This window comes from Onychostruthus taczanowskii, unplaced genomic scaffold (assembly GCF_017590055.1).
Source record: "Onychostruthus taczanowskii isolate IOZ18803 unplaced genomic scaffold, ASM1759005v1 scaffold198, whole genome shotgun sequence".
In the NCBI taxonomy this organism is placed as follows: domain Eukaryota; kingdom Metazoa; phylum Chordata; class Aves; order Passeriformes; family Passeridae; genus Onychostruthus; species Onychostruthus taczanowskii.
In genome coordinates this window covers 347,497-372,228 of record NW_024499217.1, presented here as the reverse complement: position 1 = coordinate 372,228, position 24,732 = coordinate 347,497, and the positions used below count along the sequence as shown (strand labels likewise).

Here is a 24,732-nt window from a genome sequence, read left to right as displayed (position 1 = left end):
TAAGGAGTGTGGCAGACTGGAATAATGATCCTACAGATTTAGGGCACAGTCAGGCAGCTTCAGTGTCTGCATGCTCCCAAAGATGATTACCCAGGCTAAGAAGGAAAAGGGACCTGTTCCACGGGAAGAGCTGAGGCAGCTGCACCTGCACATTCAAAGCCCTGCTGCTGCTGACAGCTCTGTACTGTAGCTGATGAAGAAAAGCAGCATTACAGCAGAACAGGCGTGAGCACCAGTGCACAAAGCATTCTCAAGCAAAAGCTCACACCTAGACATGCCAATAGAAACAACTGTTCAAAGAATGGATAGGCAAGAAAGGGAAGTATGAGCATTGCAGTCCCAGCCTGGGCAGTGCCAGGCAGCATGAGCAGAGTGGATATCTCCAGGGACAGGACCAAGGCTCTGGATCTAGTGGGGTCAAGAAAAGGGAAGAACAAAGGGCAAAAAGAAGATAATGGTGAATTCTGCTGAAACAGAGCTGTAGTCAAGGAAGGACAGAGCCCAGGCACACAGGGGCTGAGGCAAACACTGCAGTGGAGGCAGCACAAGTGAGAAGGGAGAGTGCATGAGGTACAGAAAGGAACATTACTGCAGCGCTGAGGAAAAGCAGGAGAGCAAAGGCTGAGTCTTCTCACCCTGCCTTAGGGGCAAGGCCAAGCTGCAAGTTCCTCCTCATAGAGAGGTCAGGGAATTCCAGCTCGTTTGGTTGGTGGTGTCCCCATGGAAAACAGCAGATTGTTGATTGCTCCTGAGAGAACCCCAAGGAACTGATTATGTTCAGAAGCTGCAGCACTTCCTTGAATGGGTGGTAGGGTGAAGTCAGTCTCTCCAAGAAGGGCAGTGCTGACAGCACCAGGCAAGGATAATGCACACTCTCCCAGATCATGCTAACTGGTGAATGACGTTGCTTGCTCCTCAGTCCCCCATTTCAATTCTACCTCAGTTTCTCCCAGCAACAGCTTGCACACAGGGATCCTCCACAGGCCACGGTGATGGAGGGAACGGAGAAGAATTCAGGCTTCAGGGAACAGGAGGGAAGGAAGGAGCAACAATCTCCAGCAGCAAACTCCTGGTGCCAAAGTGAGATGGTTTGAATGTGTGGGAAGTCAGGAGATATTCCAGAAGGCCACGCAGAGCATCAGTCTCCCACAGACATGGATCTGTTAGTCCTGAGAGAGTATCTTGGCCCATGTATCTCCCTCTGAAGACAGAACTGAGAGGCATCTTAGAGGCAGCAAGTCAAGTACTCTCTCAAAAGCTGCCATCTCCTGTGTGACGGCTGGTTGTTCCTGGAGCACCAGAGACAGCAGTCAGTTAGATGCAGAGCAGCGCTGGGCTGTCTCCAGGGACAGGTGTTAAGAAGAGGACCCTCCTCTTCAGAGGATGCATGGACTATGTCAGGGCAGGATGGGCAAATCCAGAAGAGTGATGGTGTCTCCCTCGGTAAAGTCGGTCCCTGCTAAAGGGACTCCCGAGGGGGCCTGCAGCCCACATTCGGGAGCGGTAAATGAGCACTGGGCTCCCCCTTTCTGCCTGCCTCTCCGAGCGAGCCGAGCTCCCGCAAGGCAGCAAAGCCGCCGGGGCTCGGCAGAGGACGCGGGGCCCGCGCTGGGACAGCCGGCGTGGGCTGCACCGCCTGAAGCCGAGTCCGCGGGGAAGACCAGAGAGCGCGGCGCGGCCGCCGCCAGGGTTCCAGCCGCGGCTCCACGAGCGAGCGGCGGCGGCGGAGGAGGGAGCACCGCCGGGCGGTACCGGTGGTGCAGGGGTCCGCCCGGACTCCACCAGGCTCCCGAGAGGGCGAGCCCTGCGGGCAACGCCCGGGAGGGAGCAGCAGCGGCGCTGCCCGGGGTCCGTGCCCGGCCCTGGGGTACCGCCGGGGTGGGCGTCTCGCAGATGCCCGGGGCCGGGCCGGGGGCCCGCGCGGCGCTCACCGTCCCGTCCATGCTCCGCTCCCGTCCGCGTGCGGAGCGCCTGCGCGGCGCTGCGGAGAGCGGCCAGGGACCGTCTGTAAAGTGCCACTCGCCCGCCGCGCCGGGGGAGAGGGTCCCGCACCGGGAGCCCGGCCCCGGCCGCGCTGCTGCGGAGGGAGGGCGGTGCAGCCGCGGCCCCTGCCCCGCTCCCAGCCCCGCGGGGGCGGCGCGGCACGGAGCTCCTCCCGGGGACCGGTGGGTGCGGCGCCCACGCCCTCCCAGCCCCACGGGCCGCGCCGGCTCTGCCACCTCGACGGAGCTCGAGAGAGGGACGGACTGGCTTTAGGTCTGCCGCCAGGGACCTCAGCACTGCCGCCCCTGCTTCCGCGGCCACAGCCATCCCCTTCTCTCCCCACCAGCGCCCTGCACCACCGCCGGAGCCCCCTTACTCTGGCAGCCCCCAGCCCCGCACTCAGCGCCCCGCACTCACCGCCGCCCCCTGCCGCCCCCGCCGCCGCAGCCCCGGTCCCCGGGCCGCGGGGCCCGACGCAGAGCCCCCGCCCCGCCCGGCCCGGCCCGGCCCGGCCCAGCACCGCCCGCTCGCAGCAGCGTCGGAAGCGCTCCCGACCGGTACCGAGAGGGGCTCGCACCGACAGCGACCGGGCCGGGGTTCACCGGGAGGCAGTGAGAATTCCAGTGGAGATGAGGACGGCAGTAGCAGGATGAGAGAGCAAACAGGCCAGGGGAGGTCTGAGCACGTCCAGTCCTTCAAACTCAGAACCGGCCCGGAGCTGCGACCCACTATCCGCATGCTTTTCCTTGTGTCAAGGAGCTGGTGACTCCCGGGAGGGTGAAATGAGGGTACTGGGCCTGGCGGGCTACAGGTCTGTGGTGCAGTGTCAATTTTATCAAGCAAAGGAAAATTGCTTCTTAGACACGCAAGGGGAGATGTCTGTGACATGCACTTTGACAGAGCGATGAGAAGGAACCCTCAGTGTGCCTTGCTAAAGCCCTGCAGTCCATGGGGATGAGGGAAGTTCGGACAGAATGAAAGCTTTGGAGTAATGCTCCAGGGAGCTGTGAGGAAGCAGTGAAAGGACTGAGCTCTACCTGCAAGGAGCCAAGCAAACCTGACAGCTTGACATGCTCAAAAACAGTGCAAGTCTAAAAGATGGAAGTAAAATATTGTAAAGACCACAAGGTGGATTTAAGTCTTAGTGGATGTTTTAAGGAGGGACTGTACACATGCTTTTGGCTTTTTCACTACATTTTCTTTGTCACATTTTCAAGCTTTTTCCTGTGGTTACTTGTACCAGCAAAACACTGTTGCAAATGCAAAATGAGCTTCTGTGGTACCTGTCACCAGAAAATTGCCCCGTTGAGAATCCATGAGCATGCATGCTGAGAAGAGAAGGTAAGTGCCCAGTACATCCAGGAAAGTTCATAATGGGAGAGGGTGACTGCCTTGGCTGAAGTACAGCTCTAGGGAGTGGTGAGCCCTGGGACAGTGGGGCATGAAAGCATCTGCTATAGTGGGGTTCAGGCCACGACTCCTGGCTTGAGACCAAGCTGTCAGCTGGCACCTGCACATGCTCTGGTGCTGTACAGAATATTTCACAATAGATGTGTGACAAGGCAATGTTCCAATCCAAATAGAAGACAGCAAGCTCCTATGAAAAGAACTCTGTGCTGGAGCTGAGAATGGAGGACTATGCTGGGCAAGAACACCTTGCTGTAGCTGGGGAAACGTGTTAATAAGAGCATCCTGTCCTCTCTCTGCTCATCTGACCAACTGCAGCTCCAGAACTTCTGTGAAGCAGTTTAGACCATTTGCAAGACCTGAGTTGCACTCTCCAGTGTGCTTGGGAATTGGCTCTGCAGCACTTTGGGGTGAAGCAGCATGGAGCTGTGACTGAGTGGAGGACCTGCCCAGACAGACCTGAACTGCTGGTCAGGTGTGCCCCAGGGAGCAGAGGGAAGGCCACCCTGGGCAGATCCCCAAAGGGAGATGGGCTACTCGTCCAGATCACGTGGCAGTGGCACATCATTTATATTCTGGTCTTGGAGAAGACTGATGGACACTATGATTAGATACAATATCTGAGTCTACAGCATCTGGGTTTGGGTTTTTTGGGGTTGTTTTGTTCTGGTTTTTTTTTTTAAGTATACTTGTTAATTTGGGATAGAGTAGCAGCTCTGTCACAGATGAAAGGTGGAGAGTCTATTTTTACCTGTTTCTTGAAGGGACTTCAAATGCTAAAAATGCAGCTGGGACTGAGGCTTCTTGTGTTTGTGACATATATTACACATCCTTCTCTAGGATCAACAGATTATTCCAACAGGATAAGCCAGCCAGTCTAAAACATGCAATGGATGAAATTACCTTCACAACTGAAGACAAGGAAGAAAAATATCCACTGCTGTGGACCCCAAAGAAAGTGACGTACACGCAAAAGTAAACACACCCAGTGCACGTTGGGGAAAGCAGAAACACCACATAAGGGTGTGCATTTCTTCAGGGCTACAGGATCAGACATGACAGTCATGGTAATTTATCTTCCTGGCCAGTACATGAACCCACTGTAGTACACAGACTCTTTATCATGATCCTCACATAGTGCATCATTTCTGGCTGAAATAAAGTGCATCCTTAAAAAAGATCTAGTCTTTCTTAGCAAAAGAGACAAAAATGGTGGCACAGAGTCACATCATAAGCACACCTGACTGATTTACCCTCTCCCTGACAGTGGCCAACACTGCCTGCCTAGAAAAAAATCACTAAAATAGGGTACATGAAGAGTGCTCCCTCCCTGGCAGCTCTCCTAAAGCTTACTGATTTGTAATTCAGAGACCTGCTGCGCAAGAGGTTTCGACTTTGTGTTTTAACAGCCTTTGATAGATTTCTCTTTTGCAAATTTTATCCACTGTATAGTGACAGTCATGAAATGTAAGGCCATGAAGGACTTACTATACCCACTTATATTTGACAAGTAATTACACACTTGCCTCCAATGACCTCTGTAACACAAACCAAGTAAATTGCAGCACATGGGAAAAGTTACTAGCATAATTCCACTAGCCACTCACTTTCAGCACTGAAAGCATGTGCCTGTTTTCCTTTGGAATTAAATCTGCTGCAGTCATGCCTTACCCCTGGACAACTAAAAACTGCTTTAGCATCCAGTGTTTTCACTTTGTACAGCTACTCACACACCCTATTCAGATCACTCACAACCTTCTAAAAGTTCATAGACTCATAGGAAGGTTTGGGTTGGGAGGGACTTTTAAAGGCCATCTAGTCCCACCCCGCCATGGACATTTCCAACTCATAATAAGGTCACTCCAAGTCCTGTTCAACCCAGCCTCGGAGACCTCCATGGATGAGGTTCTTGGGGCAACCTGTGCCAGAGCTTTCCAGCCTCATTTTAAAAATGGTCTCTCACCTAGTCTGCATTTACCCTCTTTTGGTTTAAAACTGTTAAACCCAGTTTAAAGTAATTACCCCTTGTCTTAAAAGAGTTCTGCATCTCACATTGTAAAAGACTTCGTATAATCTTGAGGTAAGTTTTGTGAACCTGAAATGTTCTTCTTTGTTCCCCAGAAGCCTTAAAAATAGGCTGTGTGCTATGCCACCAGGGCCCTTCTCGCTGTCTCACATCAACAGCATCTGTTTTCCCCAGACTGTCTACCCGTAAAGATCTGTTATATCATGTCTTAAATTTATACTTTATAAGGCTTGGACAGAGCCTGGATATTAGTGTCTGAAACAGTGGGTCGAAAAAAAATGAAGCTGCTTGCACTTTAATAGTCAATTTCTTTACAGACTTACCTTTTTTTAACATGCAGTCCTCTCTGGAGGAGTGACACACTATCTTCCCCAAGCAGGTAAGTTTGCGTTTGACTTTTCTAAGACAAAAGTCTATATGAAGGGCCTTACTCTGCTACACACTCTTCTTCACTATCATCCTCTTTTCATTACTTTTTTGCATATTTTTACATATCTGCTGATTTTATTTGTAGAGATCTTATATTTGCTTCCAAATAATCAATTAAGTGTCAAACAACACTGGCTGACTGTCCCTCAGATAAAACCAGAATCCCCAGCTTATGGATTGGGCAGTTTGCTGGCATATTTCCTGCGTCTCCTTTCCCACAGAGCTGGATTGTAAAAAATGGAACAATCAGCTTCCAGCTTCCCTCAGCTTTCTCCCAAGATACAAGATGCTCTTAAGAATTTTAAGTTCCGTGTAGTGTTGCATCATCATCTGACATAGCCTAAACACAGGCAGGGACTTGCCAACAAGTTGGCAACAACATTCCTGGCTTTTGGGTTACGTCCATCAAATCTCACTATCCTGTTTCCTATTATTATTTTTCTTCTCTAATGAGGACTCATTAATGAGTCTTGTTTCCCCTATGTAATTTCAAACCCTTTCCTTTAGCAGCTTGTTTTACATCCCAGACATCCCTACCTGTCACATCCCCTAATTCCTGACAGCCTATTCCTGAATCTCTCCCAGGTCAATGCTCAGCTTGGTGGCATGACACCCACTGTGTCCCTGTGCAGAAGATCTGCTGCTTGCTTAGTTTCTTACAGCTCCCAGTGTCCACTACCAGTGCTTCCAGATGTGTTATGTAGAACAATGATCCAAGGAATTCTCCTTGGATATTACACTGTACTGAAACCTGCAATTGCAAGCTCTGTATCCTCGCTGACACCAGGAAGTTATTTTTCATGCACCAGAATCTCTTTTACATTCAAGATGAGCACACCATCCCCAAGGTGAGCAGCACTGGAGTTCTCACGCTGTCCATCTCTGCTGTGGCATGTGATCCCACCTGGCAGTCACTGCATCCCAAGGAGATGTTAACCTGAGCACACACAGGCCTGTGCTGCTCACAGGGCAACAGTCAGACCTGGCTTTGCTGCCAAACAAACCCCTTGCCCACCAGACAGTCTCAGCCACTCATCATACAGAAATGCCCATGGGCAGCTCTTGGTCATGCCCAGCCATTCTGCCACTCATATGGCCTACCTTTTGTCTAACAGTGAGGCAAGAAATTCTCATTCATACATCCTTTCTGTGTGACAGCAGCAATGAGGAACAGAGCTGTTTTCTTGCACTCCTATAATGGCTCTAATCACAAAAAAGGGAGAACCAGCACTGCAGGTGGGGTCTGCAGGGCATGTTGGGTGTGGATCAGAGGCCTACTTGGGGCTCCCACATCTAAAGGATATGAGATGATGCACACTATTCTTCTTTTTGTTTGCTCTAACACATTATATTTTAAATAGCACCCTACACAGCCCAAGTACCTTTCCTACTTGGATCATAATGCATCAGAACCTCCTCATGCAGAACAACCCTCATAATAATAAATGGTTTCCCAGGTAATTGCCCTTGTCCTCATTCTGTGAATGTGTGCTTAGATGTTGCATATAGGTAAAGCTTTATAAAATAAGGGCCTTGTTAACCTTGTAAAATCATGGCTCAGGCCTGCTACTTTGGCTAAGTAGAAGAGGACTATGGGAAAGTGACTCATCTGATTTGGAGGTAGAAAAACAAGTTATATAATCATTACATGCTCAAATTGTGGTGAATGCTGGTTAGCTGAATTACATTTGTTATGCTAAAATGGAATGTAACCGATAACCACCAAACTTCTTAAAAAGGCCTGGTTTTTGCAATAAAGGGCTCTCCTTTGCACTTGCCTGGAGACTGCATTGATCTGCTTCATTCACTTAGCAACAAACACACATCTTCATAAGGCACTGCAAACATCTGTGATCTTACCAGGTAAATGTAACTGAGACATACCTTACTTAAGTAAGAAAATCTGAAATTTCTATCCAATTTGAACCAATGTTCCTGACTTTGAATACTTCTTTCAAGCTTTTCTAATTTTTCAGCATCTCTTTTGTTGCCCACACCAGACCTTCACCTCGCTCACCTCATGAGATGAGTGTAGCAAATACAACCTCTCTCCTTCAGCAGTGGCCCTGCAGCGATGAACAGGGTCAGTCACACTTGCCAGCTTATCACATAAATTCACAAGCTCACTTCAGGGCTTTGATTTCTGGGATGTTGGCTGGAGAAATGATGCTGGAAAGCTGAAAAAGTAAAAGGATTAGTGGGGTCCTGGTGGATACCAAGCTAAACATAAGCCAGCAGCATTCCCTTGAACAAAGGTGGCCAACATCATCCTGGGCCACAGCAGTAGGACTGTGGCCAGCAGGTCAAAGACAATGACCTGTCTCCTCAGCATAAGTGAGACATGCCAGCAGTGCTGTCTCCAATCTGGGCTTCCCAATACAAGACAGACATGGACATACTGGAGTTAGTCCAGAAAGGGATGTGGAAATGTTAAGTAATGGGAACTGGGACTGTTTTGTCTGGAGAACAGGCTCAGGACAGTGTAATCTGTGTGTGTGTTAGTAATGGGAAAGTGTAAGGAAGACACAAACAGCTGCTGCTCAGTGGTGTCCAGTGATGCTGAGAGAAGCAATGGGCACAAATTAAAGTGCAAAAAAAATAATTTAAACAGGAGAAAGAAGTTTTGAACTGTAAATGTTACTACCCACTCTACTGCTGGGAGTCTCCATCCCCAAGATATTTAAACTGGAACCACTCTGCACCTCTGGAAGAGCCAAAACCACCAAAGTGAAAGTGGCTGAATAGCTCTGTCCAGCTAACCCAGACAAGCTGTGTCTATGCCTCTTGAAAAAGTGAAATGCATAAACACACTGGAGGGTGCAGCAACAGCCCTGAGAATAGCACAGTCAAGGTAACTTTGCCCAAGTACACAGCTCACACTCATTCTCTCCCTGCACTGCTCAGCAGAATTACATAGCTTAAAGTAACGTCCATTCTATAGCTTGTTTACCTCCATCATCCCAGAGGCTGCAAAGTTTACAAGTGACGACATTACTCTACCTGGAAAGAAAATTAAATTTATTTTAAAAAACCCCAAAACAAACCAAACCCCCTCTACTGAAACAGCCTCATTCCATAGCCCATGTGCCCCAGGGTCTGGGAAAGTCTTCCTCCTCCCTTGACCTCACATACCCTTCACCCATGGCAAGGCTGGGAAGGGGATGGAAAGTGCCGAGTGTTAAGGTGCTGAGAAACTCTTGATGCTTCTTATCTCTCAAGTGCTGTTGGCCTGTTCCTGTTCAAAGAGGGCCATGGCTAAATGTGAGCGGGATGCAAGTCCTTCCAAGTTACTGAGCACACAGCGGTGGTACAGCTCCTCACTGAGCCGGGGATTGCAGCTTCTCAGTGTATATTTCTGCACTAGCCCCGGCTCCACAGCCCTGAACAGGTGCAGGCCAGAATAGTGGAGGAAGACATCAAATACTTCCATGCTCTCCAGCACCTCATCTCGGTCCAGGATATCAGCTGCGAGCTTGGTACGTGCTGTCATATAGTCAGAATTATAAAAGCAGGCCTCAGCAAAGGAATGTCTGTCAAAATGCCCATCTCTCAGGAAGTCAGTGTTGGAGGATGCTGTCTGCTCAGCACGGTACACCAGCGCAGGGTTGAACTCCTGGAAATGCACAGGGAAAAAGACTTGCCAATTGCTGATGGTATTCATGCGGCAGCGGTTCAGAAACTCCATGTTGATTTCTGTCCAGACGCTGGCCAAGAAAAACAGTGTGTCCACAGGGTGCTTCTTTGAGACTATATCCATGAGCTTTACTTGCGATGGCACCTCTGTTTTAACACTAATCCACGGGATTTTAACTTCTGCATAGCGTTTCTCTAGCTCTCCTACCATGGCTTTGACTCCAGCAAAAACATCCACCTGACCAACTCTCTGGGCATCGTAGGGATGGTAGATAAAAAGCAAAGTCAGCAAGGCATTATCATGCGTGTCCAGTGTGTTCATAGCAAACATATCCAGGAAGTTCGCTACAAAATCCAGGTCCTGCACTGTCAAGGGAAGCACCAATTGCACCCGCGTGGCCTCTGTCACATATGGCATGGGAATAATTTCCACCTTACTTAAGGGTCGGACCAAGCTCACTCGCTTGGCCAGAACATGACTGTGGCCCTTCTGGGTGGCAGCCTCCAGGAGCAGGTCCAGCGTGTATTCCATGCCCCGTGTGGGATCGAAGCGCCGGTAGCCGTTCAGCAGCTGCCGCTTGCTGAAGCGGAGCAGGGGCTGATAGAGACGGTTCAGCTGCTCCACCGCAGACTCAATGATTTCACTGACGTCTGCCTTACTGGCTCCAGAGAGCTCACACTTTGGGGAGCCGTCAGGACAGGAGAACAGGTGCTGTTCCGTGAAGTAGTCCCAGCTGATCACCTCAAAACGAGACTTTGGAAGGAATGGGGCATTAATGCCCACAGGCCAGGTCACACCTGCCTCACCTGCAGGGGTCAGTGCTGTCAGGTTCCTGATCTGCATCTGTGCAAACAGACAGCACAAATTGATCACCACTATGTTCCCAAAGAGATCTAGGCCAGCTCCTCCCCAGGCCCACCTCACCACCTACAACCTGGGTAGTCTCACCAGGAGTTTTGGGTAACACGGTATCAGAAATTGTTTCTGAGACAAGGGACTATAGCCTGTGTCTGACTGACAGTTGCCCACAAACAGAAGAAATGATCTTCCTCCAGTGTGCTGAAAATGAAGGAAATCCTCCATTTGGTCAAGGAGTTTTTGCAGGTAGCCCTCACCACATACCTGGAGGTCCTGGATCTCCTGATAGACTCTGTCCAGCTGGATCCTGCTGAATTGCTTGTGCAGCCGGTACATCAGGGTCATGTCAGAAACAGGGTGCACCGCCAGAGCTGCCTGGAAGTCCTCTTCTTCCTCCTTCTCCGGTTCAGTATTCTTGGCGAGTTCATAAGTGCGATAATGCTGGCCCTGAAGCAGACAAAAGCAGAAAGACTGGCATGGAACTTGAGTTCACAGAGCAGCTTTTCCTCACCCCATACACACGTCTGCCCCTCTTTCCATACTGACTGCAGTACCCACCAAAAAAAAAAAAAAGGGGTAAGTTGCCCCTCCCACCCTGCACTGCATTCCCACTTGCTTCTCAGTACCAACACACCCCTTATCATGCCTTCAAAAACCTGCCAGTAAATCAGCCCTGCTAGTAAGGCTGAAAGTTAAATCCCGTGTGTGCTCTCTCCTCCAACATCCCAGCTGTGATTCTGGGCCCCCCTCTGCCAATGCTGCCATAGCACAGAGTCCTTCCTTCCTCTGCAACTCACAGCAGCAGCTCACAAAAAAACTACTTGGCTATGCAGGAGAGAACAAATCAGATTCTGGGCTTTGCCAGGCTCAGCTAACACAAAATCTGAGCAGGGAGGTAGTACCTGGAGCTGGGAAACACAAGTGATGCCAAGGAAATCAATGATGCAACGACCTAGCCACTCATCCGGGCGCACGCTGAGGATCTCATTGCGACAGCTGTCCAGGTGTGGGTGGAGCTTAAGCAAGAGGCTACGGGACAGCAGGTAGCCAAAGCCCCCGTGACAGTAACGGGCCTGCTCATCTCCCCCAATGAACTCCTCCGCTCGTCCCAGGTACACATCTTGGTTAATACTCAGGTGTGTCACCAGAGCCTTGACCTGCTCAGCTTGGGCATAGGTGTCATCCTGCATGATGTAGAACCAGTCATAGTCAGAACCAAAATGTTGATGGATATAGTTCATGGTCTCATACATGAGCCAAATGGGCCTCTCGTCACCGTGGGCCACCAGCACCATGCCATGGGGCACCTTGGCACTGCGCAGCCCGGTGAAGTACAGCAGGCGTGGGAAGTGGTGGGCCACTGTCTTGTTCACTGCCACTGCCAATGTGTTCAGGGTGGCCTTGGAGGTCAGCACAGCCACAAACAGTCGCTCGTGGAATCCCAGTTCTGTCTGAATGTAGCGAGTTCTGTAAAGGAAGTACATACCTACATGACAAACAGCTGGAGGAGAAAAAAACATCAAAGAATTATGGTAACTTGGAACAAGTCATTAAATGCTGGAATCTACCCAGGGTGAAGAAGTCAAGCCTAGTCATAGAGGTCTAAGAGAAGACTCACTAGTGAAAATCCCATTTTGTAAAAACACTAGCTTCCTTCAAGGTATCTACAATCTCACATTATCTATCTAAGCTAGAAAACTGTGCCAGTGCAATTAAAATTAACATACCACAGAGCTAACCACTTGGAGCTTAGTACGCAGTGCAGCTTAGCAGGTATGCTCAACAAAAACACAGGAGTGATTGCAGAGGAGTCTCTAGTGCTGGTGGCTGATGTGTGCTGGAGTTCACCAGCTGCACATGGGGCCCTGGGTGCTGTGAGATCACTGGAGACCCAGGCCATGAGCCAGCAATGGGTGGTGGTCTTTGGGCTCACAAACGGCACAAAGCCCTGCAGGACCCAGTGAACACTGAGAAGACTCTGGAGCAAAAACCACCACTGCACCAAGGGGCACGTGAGGAAACATATGAAGAGAATACACACACTGTGAGGGTACAAAAGTCCAGGGGTCTCTGTCCAGGGTCCCTCTGCAAAGGCACCACGCTGAGCTGTTATGATGTTGCTACACCATAGTGAAATACTAAGAGAAACCAAAGAGACTCTGCTACAGGAATCCTGGGGCCAAGGAAACTTGTCTGGCACTCTGAGTGTGGTGTGTGGAAGGAGGTGAGCAAGGCACCTCTTGGTCAGCAGAGCTGTAGCTGCAAAGGAGCCTCAGTCAGGGGCTGATACCCAGAGTGGCTCCTGGATGGTCGGGCAGGAAAATTTCCTTAACACATACACTACATAACATTGACCAAATTTTTTCTAACAAGTACACCAGTTAAAACAAGTTTTGAATAATAATTTAACACGTTCTATTAAACATGAGTAACAAAACAATCCCCAAATCCCAGAATGGTTTGGGGCAGAAGAGACCTTTAACACAATCTAGTTCCAACACCCTACCACAGGCAGAGACATCTTCCAAGCCCTGTCACACCCAGCCAGGGACACTTCCAGGGATGGCACAGCCACAACTTCTCTGGGTAACCTGTGCCAGTGCTTTGCCAACCTCACAGGAAAGACTTTCTCCCTAATACCTAATCTAAACCTACTCCCCTTCACTTTGAAGTCATCCCCCCTTGTCCTGTCACTCCACGTCCTTGTTAAAGTCTGTCTCCATCCTTCTTGGCTGCTCTTTTGCAGTACTGTAAGGCTGCAGCTAGATCACTATGAAGCTTCTTTTCTCCAGACTAAACAATTTAAACTCTCTCAGCCTTTCCTCCACTCCTCCAATCATCTTGGTGGCTTCCTCTGGATTCACTCCCACAAGCTGATGCCCTTTTTGTGTTGGGGACCCCAGGGCTGGATGCTGCATTGCAGGTGGAGTCTCACCTGAGCAGGGCAGAATCACCCTCCCTGTACCTACAAGAAATATTCTCACTCTTCTTGGGCAATTTGCAGCCTTTTTTCCCCCCCCGAGGTTAACTTCCGGAACACATCTCTTGCACCCCTTAAAACAACAATCTTGGCTGTTGCCTTGGTGCACCACACTCTTACTACACAAGTTATTTCAAACAGCAAATTTCACCTTGAACCTGTTCACTTACACGAAGATTTAAAACTTCCTACGAGAATATTTTGATTGAAGAAAATCCAGGCCAGAAAAAACATGCCTTACCTGAGCACTTTTTTGTAAGGCTTGTTGGGGTCTCTGTAATACGGCACAATCCGAGGCCTGAAGTCCTCGTGGCCCGGGCCCGGCCTCCCCTCCGCTGCCTCGGGCGGAGCGCCGCGGGCGGGCGGCGCGGGCGGGCCCGGCGCCAGACAGCGCTCCTCCGCCGCGCCGTGGCTCCAGGAGGCGCGCAGGAGGCTCAGGCTGCAGCCCAGGGACAGCCCGAGCAGGAGAGGCAGCGCGGGCCGCAGCGCGCTCAGGACCGCGCCCAGGCGCATCGCGGCAGCTACGGCCGGGCCGAGCTCGCGGGGCAGCCGCAGGACATGGCGGGCGCGGGGCGCTCGGGCGGCAGCGGTCCCGCGGCACGGCGGCCCCAGGGCTCGGTTACCCGCAGGCCGGTGACAGGACAGAGGGCGGGCCTGAGTTCCGGGACGGGGGCGCGGGGAGTGACGGCGGCGCCAGCGCGGCCGCGCTCCGCCGCTGCCACCTCACCTGCCACATCGCCCCGCGCGCTTCCGCTTCCGCTCCACTCTCGCTGGTGCCTGGCGGCCGCTCTGGCCCGCACCTCCGGCACCTCTATGGTACCTGCGGGGGCGGGGCCGGGCCGGCGCGCGGCATGCCGGGAGGCGCGGCGGCCGTGCGGGCGCGGCGCGGGCAGCCCGGCAGGCGGGCGGGGACCCTCGGCAGGAGCCGGCGGCGCCGTGTGCTCCGGGCCGGGGAGCAGAGGCGGAGCGACCCGGGCCGGGCCGGATCGGCGCGGCCTAACGGCGCCTGTCGCCCCCTCTGGCGTAGCTCCCACCCGTGCCATGCCCTCCGACCTGGCCAAGAAGAAGGCGGCCAAGAAGAAGGAGGCGGCCAAGGCCCGGCAGCGGCCGCGCCGGGTTCCGGACGAGAACGGTGATGCCGGGACGGAGCCGCAGGAAGTGCGGCCCCCGGAGGCCAACGGGACGGTGCTGCCAGGTGAGAAGCTGGCCGGTCCCGGGTGTGCCCCGCGTGTCCCAGGGCGGGCGGCCTGGCCGGCGCCGCTGCCGGCGGACCGTGTGCGCTCGGCTGTGGCCTGGGTGGGCGAACCGCGGCACTGATGTTCTGATGAGACGCCGCGGGCGTGGGTTGCGCGGAACCGGGCGGCTGCGGTAGCTGGGACCGCTGTGCCCTGAGGCAGCAGGACACCCGGGGGCTCCGCGTGGGCCATGTGTGTGAAGGATGCCCGCTGGCCCTCGCCTGGGGCTCGGCAGTGTGAAGATGAAGGGGGCTGATGGTGTTTTCTCCCTCTCTCAGACACTGTCCATTGTCAAGTGTCTTCTGATACTTGATGCCCAGACCTGTTTGGGGTTTCTTGTTTTTCCTTTCATTTGGAGTTTTCTTTCCTGCTGCAGAAACCACTGTAGCGTCTGAATTAATTCTCTTACTGCTATTTGCTGTGACTCTCGCCTGTTTCACTGAGACGTACCTGGTTTGCAGAAACTAAGAGCCTGTCTCTAAAAGAGGTTTTGTGTCTGTTAAAGAGAAAGGCTTTGCCACAGGGAGCTGCTGGTCCTAAAGGAAAGAGGGCTGGTAAGGCTTACAGAGAGTTTATTTTTGGGCCTCCCTTTAGCCCAGCTGGCAGCCCGCGGGTTCTCCGCGGCTCGGCCGCGGTGCGCCGGGAGGCTCGGCCGCCGCTCCCGGCGCGGCTCTGGGCTCGGGGGGCCCCGGCGCGCGGGGGCAGCCCGGCCCGAGCCGGCCAATCGCCGGCCTCCGCCGCGCTCATTTGCATGCCGCCTCGCTATTGGTGCAGCGCGGGCGGCGGGCGGGGCGGCGGCCGGCTCTCGGGAAACGGCTCCGGGGGCTCCGCCGGGAGCGGCCCGGCCCGGCCCGGCCCTGCCCGGCCCTGCCCTGCCTGAGCGCGGAGCGGCGTGGGCTGGGGTGTCTGTGCAGGGCCGCGGCTCGGGCTCGATGGTTCTGGTGGGTCCCTTCCGGCTCAGGAGATCATGTGATTCTATGTGGGTCAATACCGGCATATTTCTTGCTGAGCTATTCATAAATCGGGGTAACACTCCCTTACCCGTTTTTGCTCACCTGTTTAATTCTTTGTTGTCGCTGCTTTATGGCATTGCCCAAAGGGGTCCTGTATCAGTGCCAGTGATATTTTTTGCTCCTGGTGTTTGTTAATAGTGATTTTGCAGAGTGAGTGATTTTGCCAGGAGTGCTGGATGCTGACAGCCAGGGTGTCATTCTGCGCTGGCACAATCAGAAATCAGGTCTGCCTGCCAGGATCCCCAGTGCCATTGGCTGCTTCAAAGGGCAGCATCTCTCACTGAGGAGTGAAGTTGGCCTGTGACAGAAGGTCAGCATGACAGGAAGGATGGCAGTGAGTCTCTGGCACAGACGGCCCAGAGAAGCTGTGCCTGCCCCGTTCATAGAAGTGTCCAAGGCCAGGTTGGACAGGACTTGGAGCAACCTGCTCTAGTGAAAGGTGTCCCTACCCATGGCAGCAGGTTTGGAATTACATGCTCTGGAAGATGTAACCCAAACTATTTTAGGATTCTGTGATTCTATGATTTCCTTGTACTGTAGGAGGAAAGGAAGAGGGAACATGCAGATGGGCATTTTACCTTCTCAGAAAATTAGTAGGGACTGTTTCAATGCTGCTGCTTCTCTGTTCTCAGCTTTCCCTTTGTTTATTTCCTAGTCAATTCATTTTCTGGCCAAACCTTTTCCTTCACTTGCAGGCAATACTTTGTATGCTCTGTTCGTAGTCTAGTCTTTCATGCAAGTAGGGGTTGGTCCCATCACATTCAGAAACTGGCTCACTCTTGTGGCTGCTCACTTAGTTCTGATGGTCCTGTTCTGTTTAGATGACATTGAGATATTTAGCTGGTGGAAGTTCCTACTAGACCATATATATCCTCCTGCTAAGCTGAAAAGCTGAGTGTCATTGCATCCTGGTCTCCTCAACTCTTCCATAGAAATGGGAGTTGTTTTTGTGGTCCTGGGCCTTTTGGTGCAGGGGCTTATTGCTTCCCTTGTGTTTGTAAATCAGTAACACTTCTGGTCTTCTCTACATATAGAGGTGGATGCTCTTACAAAGGAGCTGGAGGATTTTGAGTTAAAGAAAGCTGCTGCCCGAGCCGTGACAGGAGTGCTGGCCTCCCACCCCAACAGCACTGATGTGCATATCATCAACCTCTCACTGACCTTTCATGGCCAGGAGCTGCTGAGTGACACCAAACTGGAGCTGAACTCTGGGAGACGCTATGGCCTGATTGGACTCAATGGGATCGGTAAGCTGAGGGGAAGCAGTGTGCCTCCCTGGAACTCTCTGCTGAGAAGCTGGGCAGGTGCAGGTGGGGAGTGCTGGAAACCAGAAGCAGGGCTGTTTGACAGATATGGCTGCAACCCAGCAGTTTCTGTTCTCCCATATCTCTGCCCAGGAGGGGAATTACTGGGATTGTTGATAGAAGTCTGAGATTGCATTCTAGATTTGGACTGTACTTTTGATCTTGTTTCTGTGGAGAGTTGGGTGAGTTGTCTGGGATCTGTTAATCTGCCTATTTCCTATGTGCCTGATTAGCTTAGTAGAGCTAGTAAACCCAATGCTGATGGTGTTGGTCAAAGAACTTGTACTGTAGGGAGGAGTAGAAAACGTGTGGTTTGGCCTGACTGGGAAAACAACGGTACAGTCCCTGGAGAAAGTGATGTTACATTGAGAGTTGTAGAATATTGGTATGATTAGAGAGGTGCTAGTAAGAGTGACCATCTGGTTTAAGTTTCAGGAAAACCCAGGTTGTTTAGGGATGAGTGCATTGCTTTTCTCTGGGATCCTGATACCAGCTGTCAGACCTGGTTAGACAGAAAAACTAAAACAGAGATAAAGTTTCCCAAATCTGGGCAAGGGCTGAAGTGCAGTGGTTTCCAAAAAGCTTCTTCATGTCTCAGTCCTGTCTTTGGGGTGGTGAGCCTTAGGTAGGAGGGTGGCCTGTCCTAATGAGGCAGTGGGCTCTGCTGTGACACCAGTTCTTCTGGCCTCTTGGGGAAAAATTCCCCATGATTTTCTGAGGTTGGAAAGGGAAGGAATCACAGTGGGGTCTGAGTGTATCTCATCTGTTTCACTGTGATGTATCTCACTGAATCCAGCAATTAATTGTGATTATCTGCACACAGGGAAATCCATGCTTTTGTCAGCTATTGGGAAGCGAGAAGTGCCCATCCCAGAGCACATTGACATCTATCACCTGACCCGAGAGATGCCTCCCAGTGACAAGACCCCTCTGCAGTGTGTGATGGAGGTGGATACAGAGAGGGCCATGCTGGAGCGAGAAGCAGAGCGTTTAGCTCATGAAGATGGTAAAGCTTCTCAGAGTCCCAAGGGACATCTCCTCCCTTTTCTTCCCTACCAAAAAAATTTGGGTTCCTTGGGGAAGTTTTCACATGTTGTGGTACCCGTTTCCCCCAGTTGCCCTGTACTAAGGGCAGAGATGACACTTCTTTGGCTGAATTATTCCATGTGGCATCTTAAGAAGTGTCTCCGGCTTGGATGGGGGTGGGCTAAACAGGAGTAAGGCAGAGGGACTGTGAGGTTTCCCAGCTGTGCAGCAGTGCAGCTGAGAGCCCTCTGTGGGCAGAGGTGCTGACCGGCAGGCTCTCTTTCAGCGGAATGTGAGAAACTCTTGGAGTTATATGAACGCCTGGAGGAGCTGGATGCTGATAAGGCAGAAGCACGAGCCTCGCGTATCCTTCACGGCTTGGGGTTCACGCCAGCCATGCAGAGGAAGAAGCTGAAGGACTTCAGTGGTGGCTGGAGAATGAGGGTGGCTCTTGCCAGGTGAGTGGAATAGTGCCGCCTGCCTGCTGTGAGAATGCGTGCCTGCAGAGTTGCAGACAGCTGTAAGAACTCCGAGCAGGTTGAGAGGCTCTGGGTTACACACTTACCCTGTGCTGTCATCTCCCCTGTCCTCACAGAGCGCTCTTCATTCGGCCTTTCATGCTGCTGCTCGATGAGCCCACAAACCACCTTGACCTGGATGCCTGTGTGTGGTTGGAGGAAGAGCTGAAAACGTAAGCATGGAGGAGGTTGCTGCTTCTGTGGGTTGTGCTTTTCTGCTTGTCAGCATGTGAGCATGAACATCTTGTCAGCACGTAAGCAAGTTGTGCAGGAGTAACTATAGTTCTTGTGGGTGCATAACTGTGTCGCAGTACCAGTGACACCTGCTTGCTGCTATGTGAGATTCTTTGATACAAGGGCAAAGAATTCAGTTCAACTCCCTGTCTCCCTGGCAGTGAAGAAATGAGAAATGCTGGTTTGTACTCCCAGGTTAAAGGTGGTTCCTTGAAAGCCAGGAGCAGGCCTTGGCAGCCTGTGTACCAGCATTGTGTACTGTACTAGTAGTATGAGCTTTCCAGACCTGGCTCAGCTCATCTTCCTCCCCACCATTTCTCTGTTTTCACAGAGCTAGTTATTGGAGTGTATTGGTTTCATCTTTTGCTAGTGTGTGAGGTGCCTGGTTTTCATAACAAAGGTAAAATGTTAAAGTGTAAGGCAAGAAGCTTATGAACACTTAGGAAGCTCTGGTTATGGGGTGTGCATTAAAAGAACTATATTATGAGAAGGACTTTGCCTTTGCAGAGGTTTTCCCATCAGCTCTGTCAGGTGAATCTTTTGTGTCCTCGCTTTAGAAGTGAGGTGCTTTAGAAAAGAACTTTGAACCTCTTTTGGTAAGGCTTTAACCCCTCATTGTATGGATTTGGAGCAGAGCCAGATGCAGTGTGCTTATGGATGGGAGTCTGTACTGAGGGGAAAGTAAGCAGCGAAAGTTGAAACTTCTTAGAAACGTGATGCCAGTGGAGTCAGCTGCATCAGTGACACAAGTCACTTGCATCAAAGGCAACCAGCTCTGGACTTTTGTGATAACAGGCAAAGACTATGTAATGGTGCAGGGTGTTTTACTACAGTGAAAACTGTTGTCAGGATTTACCCACTGCAGTTGGTTGTAGCTGCTTCACTGCCGATTTCCCAGAGCATGCATATAAAGCCTTTGTCACCATCAGGGCCAGCAAACAGGATTTCTTTTCTTGATTTAGTCTCTAATAACTTACGTGGTGCCACAGGTTCAAGCGGATTCTTGTGCTGATATCCCACTCCCAGGACTTCCTGAATGGCGTCTGCACCAACATCATCCACATGCACAACCGCAAACTTAAGTACTACACGGTGAGTAAGCAGAGCCCCATGTAACCAGAGCAGAAACTGGGCCTGTTCTCTGGACACATCTGATGTTCCATGCTCTCTTTCCAGGGAAATTATGATCAGTATGTAAAGACTCGCTTAGAACTAGAAGAAAATCAAATGAAGCGATTCCACTGGGAGCAAGATCAGATCGCTCATATGAAGGTACCTGCCTGGCTGCATGAGCACCCTCCTACCCTTTTAGTGGGCATCCCTGCCCCTTGTCAGCCTTATCACTGTGCCTTTTGGCTAATTCTTTTTGCAGAATTACATTGCACGATTTGGCCATGGTAGTGCGAAGCTGGCCAGGCAAGCTCAGAGCAAGGAGAAGACCCTTCAAAAAATGATGGCTTCTGGCTTGACAGAGAGAGTTGTGAATGATAAGGTAGGATCAGACGTGGGATTGCATCTTGAGATCAGGATCTGAAACATGGACTGCTGGAGTAGAAGGGTCTTCAGTAGACAGCAGGAATGGCTGACAGAGCCAAGAACAAGATGCCCTTCCTTGATGCCAAGTATCCCTGTACTCAGCATGGAGTAGTGCTGAACAATGAGAAGGAGAAAATTTCTAGGGGGGGAAGTGTAGTTGTCTTATCAATAAAGCTATTTTGCAAATATAGAAATCAGAAAGGAATGCTTAGGGCTCATAGGAGAGGATGCTCAGTGCAGCTTTTACTTGTGTTAAGAGTGCAAACCAACATTTGTTTCAGAGGGAAAGAAGTAGGGATTTGTTGGCCAGCAGATGAACTTGCAAGCAGCTCATCAGAATAAATCTGAGTGAGTTGCAAGAAGGACTTACAAAAAGTCACAATCTGGTGCCTTGGTCTACAGCTGATGTTGGTAGTGAGGCATGGTTATACTGGAATGAGTGGGCTGTCCCGTGATCTGAGTGTCTCACAGGTGGATATTCTATGTTAACAGACTTTATCCTTCTACTTTCCACCCTGTGGGAAAATTCCCCCTCCCGTCATCATGGTGCAGAATGTCAGCTTCAGATACACCAAGGATGGGGTGAGTATGGGAGTATGCATACAGGGATCACTTGTATTCCTGCCTTGTTTGGGAGTGGGAGACTTTTGGCTGAGCTTCTTGAGGTGCTGCAGTGTATGACTAGTGGAGCAAAGTTCTTGGCATGCTAATGCTGGGCCTGCTGGGGACAGAGCACTACACGTGCAGCGGAGAGGTTCTGTAGAGTGCTGAAAAGGCATAATGTTTTGTGGTTTTTGTGGTTCACAGCCATGGATCTATAATAACCTGGAGTTTGGGATTGACCTGGATACTCGTGTAGCTCTTGTTGGACCCAATGGAGCTGGAAAGTCAACACTGCTGAAACTGCTCACAGGAGAGGTTTGCTCTGTGCATTGTCTACCCTGCTCTGGGCCTTTACTTTTGGGATAGTCTTCAACAAAGTGCACTTGTTTGCCAGAACACCCTGGTCAGGCCTTAGAAGTCATGTGGTCTTGTTGAAACATAGGGCTTTTTCTCTATATTACCTGTTCAGACTGTCTCCCCTGTGCCAGACTGGAGTGGCTGGATTCTGTATTTCTGGCATACTACAAGAGGAGAGATTTCCTGCTGAAATGATTTTATCTTCCCCTTCTAGCTGCTGCCCACAGATGGGATGATTCGCAAGCACTCGCATGTGAAGATCGGTAGATACCACCAGGTACTCCCTGCAGCAGCCCCAAGGGACAGGGAATGCTGAGGAAAAAGCTGTCAGGAATGAGGAACCTTGCCCCTCTAGTTGTGCTTCTAAGACTTCTCCCAGTGCTGCCTTTCTGTGTCTGGAGATGGGGGAAGGAACTGTTCCATGGAATGGGCTCCAGCTCATGTTCTTACCCTGCAAAGAGGCTGGCTGTGGTCCTTCCTGTTCAGTCTCACACCTGCTATGACAGAGCTGGTTACCTTGTGTTTGGTGGTGAACAAGCCTTCTGTTCTGGAGCAGCACTCCTGTTCCTGAAATGGAAATTATTCCCTAGTAGTTTGGCACAGAGGCTGTATCCTGCAGGTGGGATTATTGGCTCATGTGTTTTGCTGCTCACCTGGTACCCGAGGTGTGCAAGGGGGGTAGTGCTTAGGGCCATTAAGTGGTTGGCCTGCACAGCCTAAAGCTGACTTTTCTTTTCTGCCAGCACTTGCAAGAGCAGTTGGACTTAGACCTCTCACCATTGGAGTACATGCTGAAATGCTACCCAGAGATCAAGGAGAAGGAGGAGATGAGGAAAATCATTGGCAGATATGGTTTGACAGGGAAGCAGCAGGTGAGTATGCGCTGTTGGGGTTTGCTTTTTGTTCATTAGGGGAGTAGAGGTTCTGTGTTTTCTGTTACTCTGCTGATACCTGACAGTGTGATACAGTATGCAGCATGCCACATCACAGCATCAAAATGCCTTTTCTATCTCTGCCTTTGAAATTGGAGAAAAAAATAAATCACGGCTCGTGGGAACTTCCTTTGGATCACATCAGTGTGTGGGTTGGAAGGGGTGACTCCCTCAGACTCTGGGTGGAAAGAAAGCAAGTTCTGGTTTAGTGCTAGACCTGAGCATGTTTTAATTATAATTTGAACTATTTTGCTTCTCTCTTATTCCCGAGATGAATACCAGAAGTGCTAGAAGATTCTCAGCTGTTTGTAGGGTCCACTTGGTTCAAACAAGAGAGTGGGCTCACCTTTGGTGCTCTGAGTCCCAGCGTGACACGCTGCTGTACGTGACACGTCCTTGTGTGACAGTTGTCCACGTGGCTGCAGTTCAGCATTGATTCTTACATTGGTTTTGCCCATTTATCACTGCAGAAGTTGAGAGTAGTTTGCTGTGTCAGTGAATACCAGTCAGACCAATTAACTGTCCTTACACACCTTTGGCACAAGCTGGGCCTTGCTGTGTACAGTCCTTCAGAACCCCTGGAATTCCCTTCTTCCCTGGGTGGGAGAAGGTTAGTGTAGGTATAAGGCTAACTGAACATTTGTCTTCTTGTGTCATGGAGCTGCTGGGAGCCCAAGGTGAGACCCAAGTGGTTTGGGTCAGGGTGGCAGGCTGTCAGGTCACTGCAGAGCTGCAAGCCATGTGTGTGTTGGGCAGGTGAGCCCCATCAGGAACCTCTCTGATGGGCAGAAGTGCCGTGTGTGCTTTGCCTGGCTGGCCTGGCAGAACCCTCACATGCTCTTCCTGGATGAGCCCACCAACCACCTGGACATAGAAACCATAGATGCCCTGGCAGATGCTATCAATGAGTTCGAGGGAGGAATGATGCTTGTCAGCCATGACTTCAGACTCATCCAACAGGTAAGGAGAGTTGTGAGTTTTGTCAGAGCACCTTTCTAACATTTTAGTCATTAAAACAAGGTGTTTTCAACTGACTGGCTCTTACTCATCCCAAAAAGATGGGTGAGTGAAAAAAAACCACCATTCCCTTACTGTGTTCGTGTTAAACAATTGCTGAGCTAGCCCAGGAAAACATTAGGTACTTAAAATAAAACAAAAACCACTACAAATGTGAAGTGCTGATCTATCTGCTATAGCTTTGGCTGCAAGTTCCAGTATGATTTTATTTCTCACTGTAATAGATCCAAGTAGTTCAGGTCAAGAACTACTTTTGTTTCAATTACCAATTTAGCAAGAAAGGCTTTTCATCTTAGTCCATGAACAAAACCAGAAATGTAGAGGGACCTGGAACTTTCAGTTCTAAAATCTTGTACAAATTATTCAGGAAACACCAGGGAAGATGTTTCCATGTACATACTTCTCTTTGGTAGTCTAAATGTGAAAGTTATCAAACTTTTCTGCCAGACTTCAGAGAGTAGTTTTAGTTAACTTTATAATTTTGGTAAGATTATAAAAACTGGCACTGCAAACCTCTCTCCTCCCCCTCCTCCTCGTGTGTTTGCTCTCAGGTCGCACAGGAGATCTGGGTCTGTGAGAAGCAGACAATCACCAAGTGGCAAGGGGACATCCTTGCCTACAAGGAGCATCTCAAGTCGAAGCTGGTGGATGAGGACCCGCAGCTCACCAAACGGACCCACAACGTGTGAGCTGGGGAGCCCCAGCCCGTGCTCTCCCCGGGGCTGGCGGCGGCCGCGCCACTCGGCGGGAGCAGAGCTGCTGCTCCCGCCGGCTGTGTTCTAGGATTGCTGCAATACTGCTTCCCCTCGACTTGCCTTGCACCTCTATGTCTGGACAGAGCTGTTCTCTTCTGATCTGGCTACGTTTGGGCAACTGTTTCCTTATTTAGACAACGTCCCATCTGAGCCAGGCCTTGGAATCTGTTGGCTTGGGGTCACAACAGTGGCCATTGGGGTGTCCAAGCTGCAGTGATACACAAGTGGAGACCCCAGCCCAGCTTTTCCTGCCTTTTCCTTCCCAATTTCTGCTTCAGTTTAGATACTTCACTTCAAACTCCTCTGGCCTTGGTTTGTTTTTAACTATTATTTAACAGTGTAATTAACAGATCTGCCTGAGAATCCGTCAGTCAATAAAGAGAGAAAAACAATCTTGTCTTGTTTTGTGAGCCAAGGTAGTTGGGTTGTGCTGGGGCGAGTCAGCAAGTCCTGAGCTTTGGGTGAGATCAGCCCTTCCTGCTGAATGCTCAGTTCCTCAGTACAAGCAAAGCTGTGGCCAGAACTTGAGAGATGAGATGTGCAGTGGTGAGTACTGAGCTGTGGAGGCACTGAGCAGGGTCCTCACCCTTGGCATGTCAGCTCAGCCAGACTGAGCACTGCATTTCCAGTGAGTCACAGAACAGGCCACGGCTGCCATAGACAGTGACAGACACAACCTGAAAGTGTTCTGAAGATCATTGTTAGAACATGGCTCTGTGGAACACCAGTGTGTGTTCTTGCAAACACACTGGCTCAGGTGTGGCCTTTTGCTTCACCTTGAATTGTCTAATAATAAGACTCAATAATGTAGGAATTTTGGACTCTGAATTCCTTGTTCCTTGCAGGTTTAACTAAAGACTGATCAACTGAAGTTTAGTTGTTATT

General features: G+C 50.8%; 2 protein-coding genes across 2 annotated transcripts; one reads left to right on the top strand and one right to left on the bottom strand.

Moving 5' to 3' along the window:
- The first annotated feature begins 1,893 nt into the window (after positions 1–1,893).
- LOC121334871 (ATP-binding cassette sub-family F member 2) lies at positions 1,894–24,239 on the top strand. Its single transcript, XM_041402374.1, has 15 exons — positions 1,894–1,914; positions 14,191–14,512; positions 16,600–16,812; positions 17,693–17,875; positions 18,182–18,353; positions 18,491–18,586; positions 19,637–19,739; positions 19,824–19,919; positions 20,020–20,139; positions 20,676–20,765; positions 20,991–21,101; positions 21,358–21,420; positions 21,887–22,015; positions 22,832–23,035; positions 23,644–24,239. The coding sequence occupies exons 1-15, from the start codon at positions 1,894–1,896 to the stop codon at positions 23,779–23,781; spliced, it is 2,061 nt and encodes a 686-aa protein (XP_041258308.1). The 3' UTR covers positions 23,782–24,239.
- On the bottom strand, positions 8,847–14,137 carry CHPF2 (chondroitin polymerizing factor 2). The gene is made up of 4 exons (XM_041402375.1): positions 13,559–14,137; positions 11,240–11,804; positions 10,602–10,784; positions 8,847–10,322 (listed from the first exon to the last, which is right to left on the bottom strand). The coding sequence occupies exons 1-4, from the start codon at positions 13,828–13,830 to the stop codon at positions 9,060–9,062; spliced, it is 2,283 nt and encodes a 760-aa protein (XP_041258309.1). The 5' UTR covers positions 13,831–14,137; the 3' UTR covers positions 8,847–9,059.
- Positions 24,240–24,732: the final 493 nt, after the last annotated feature.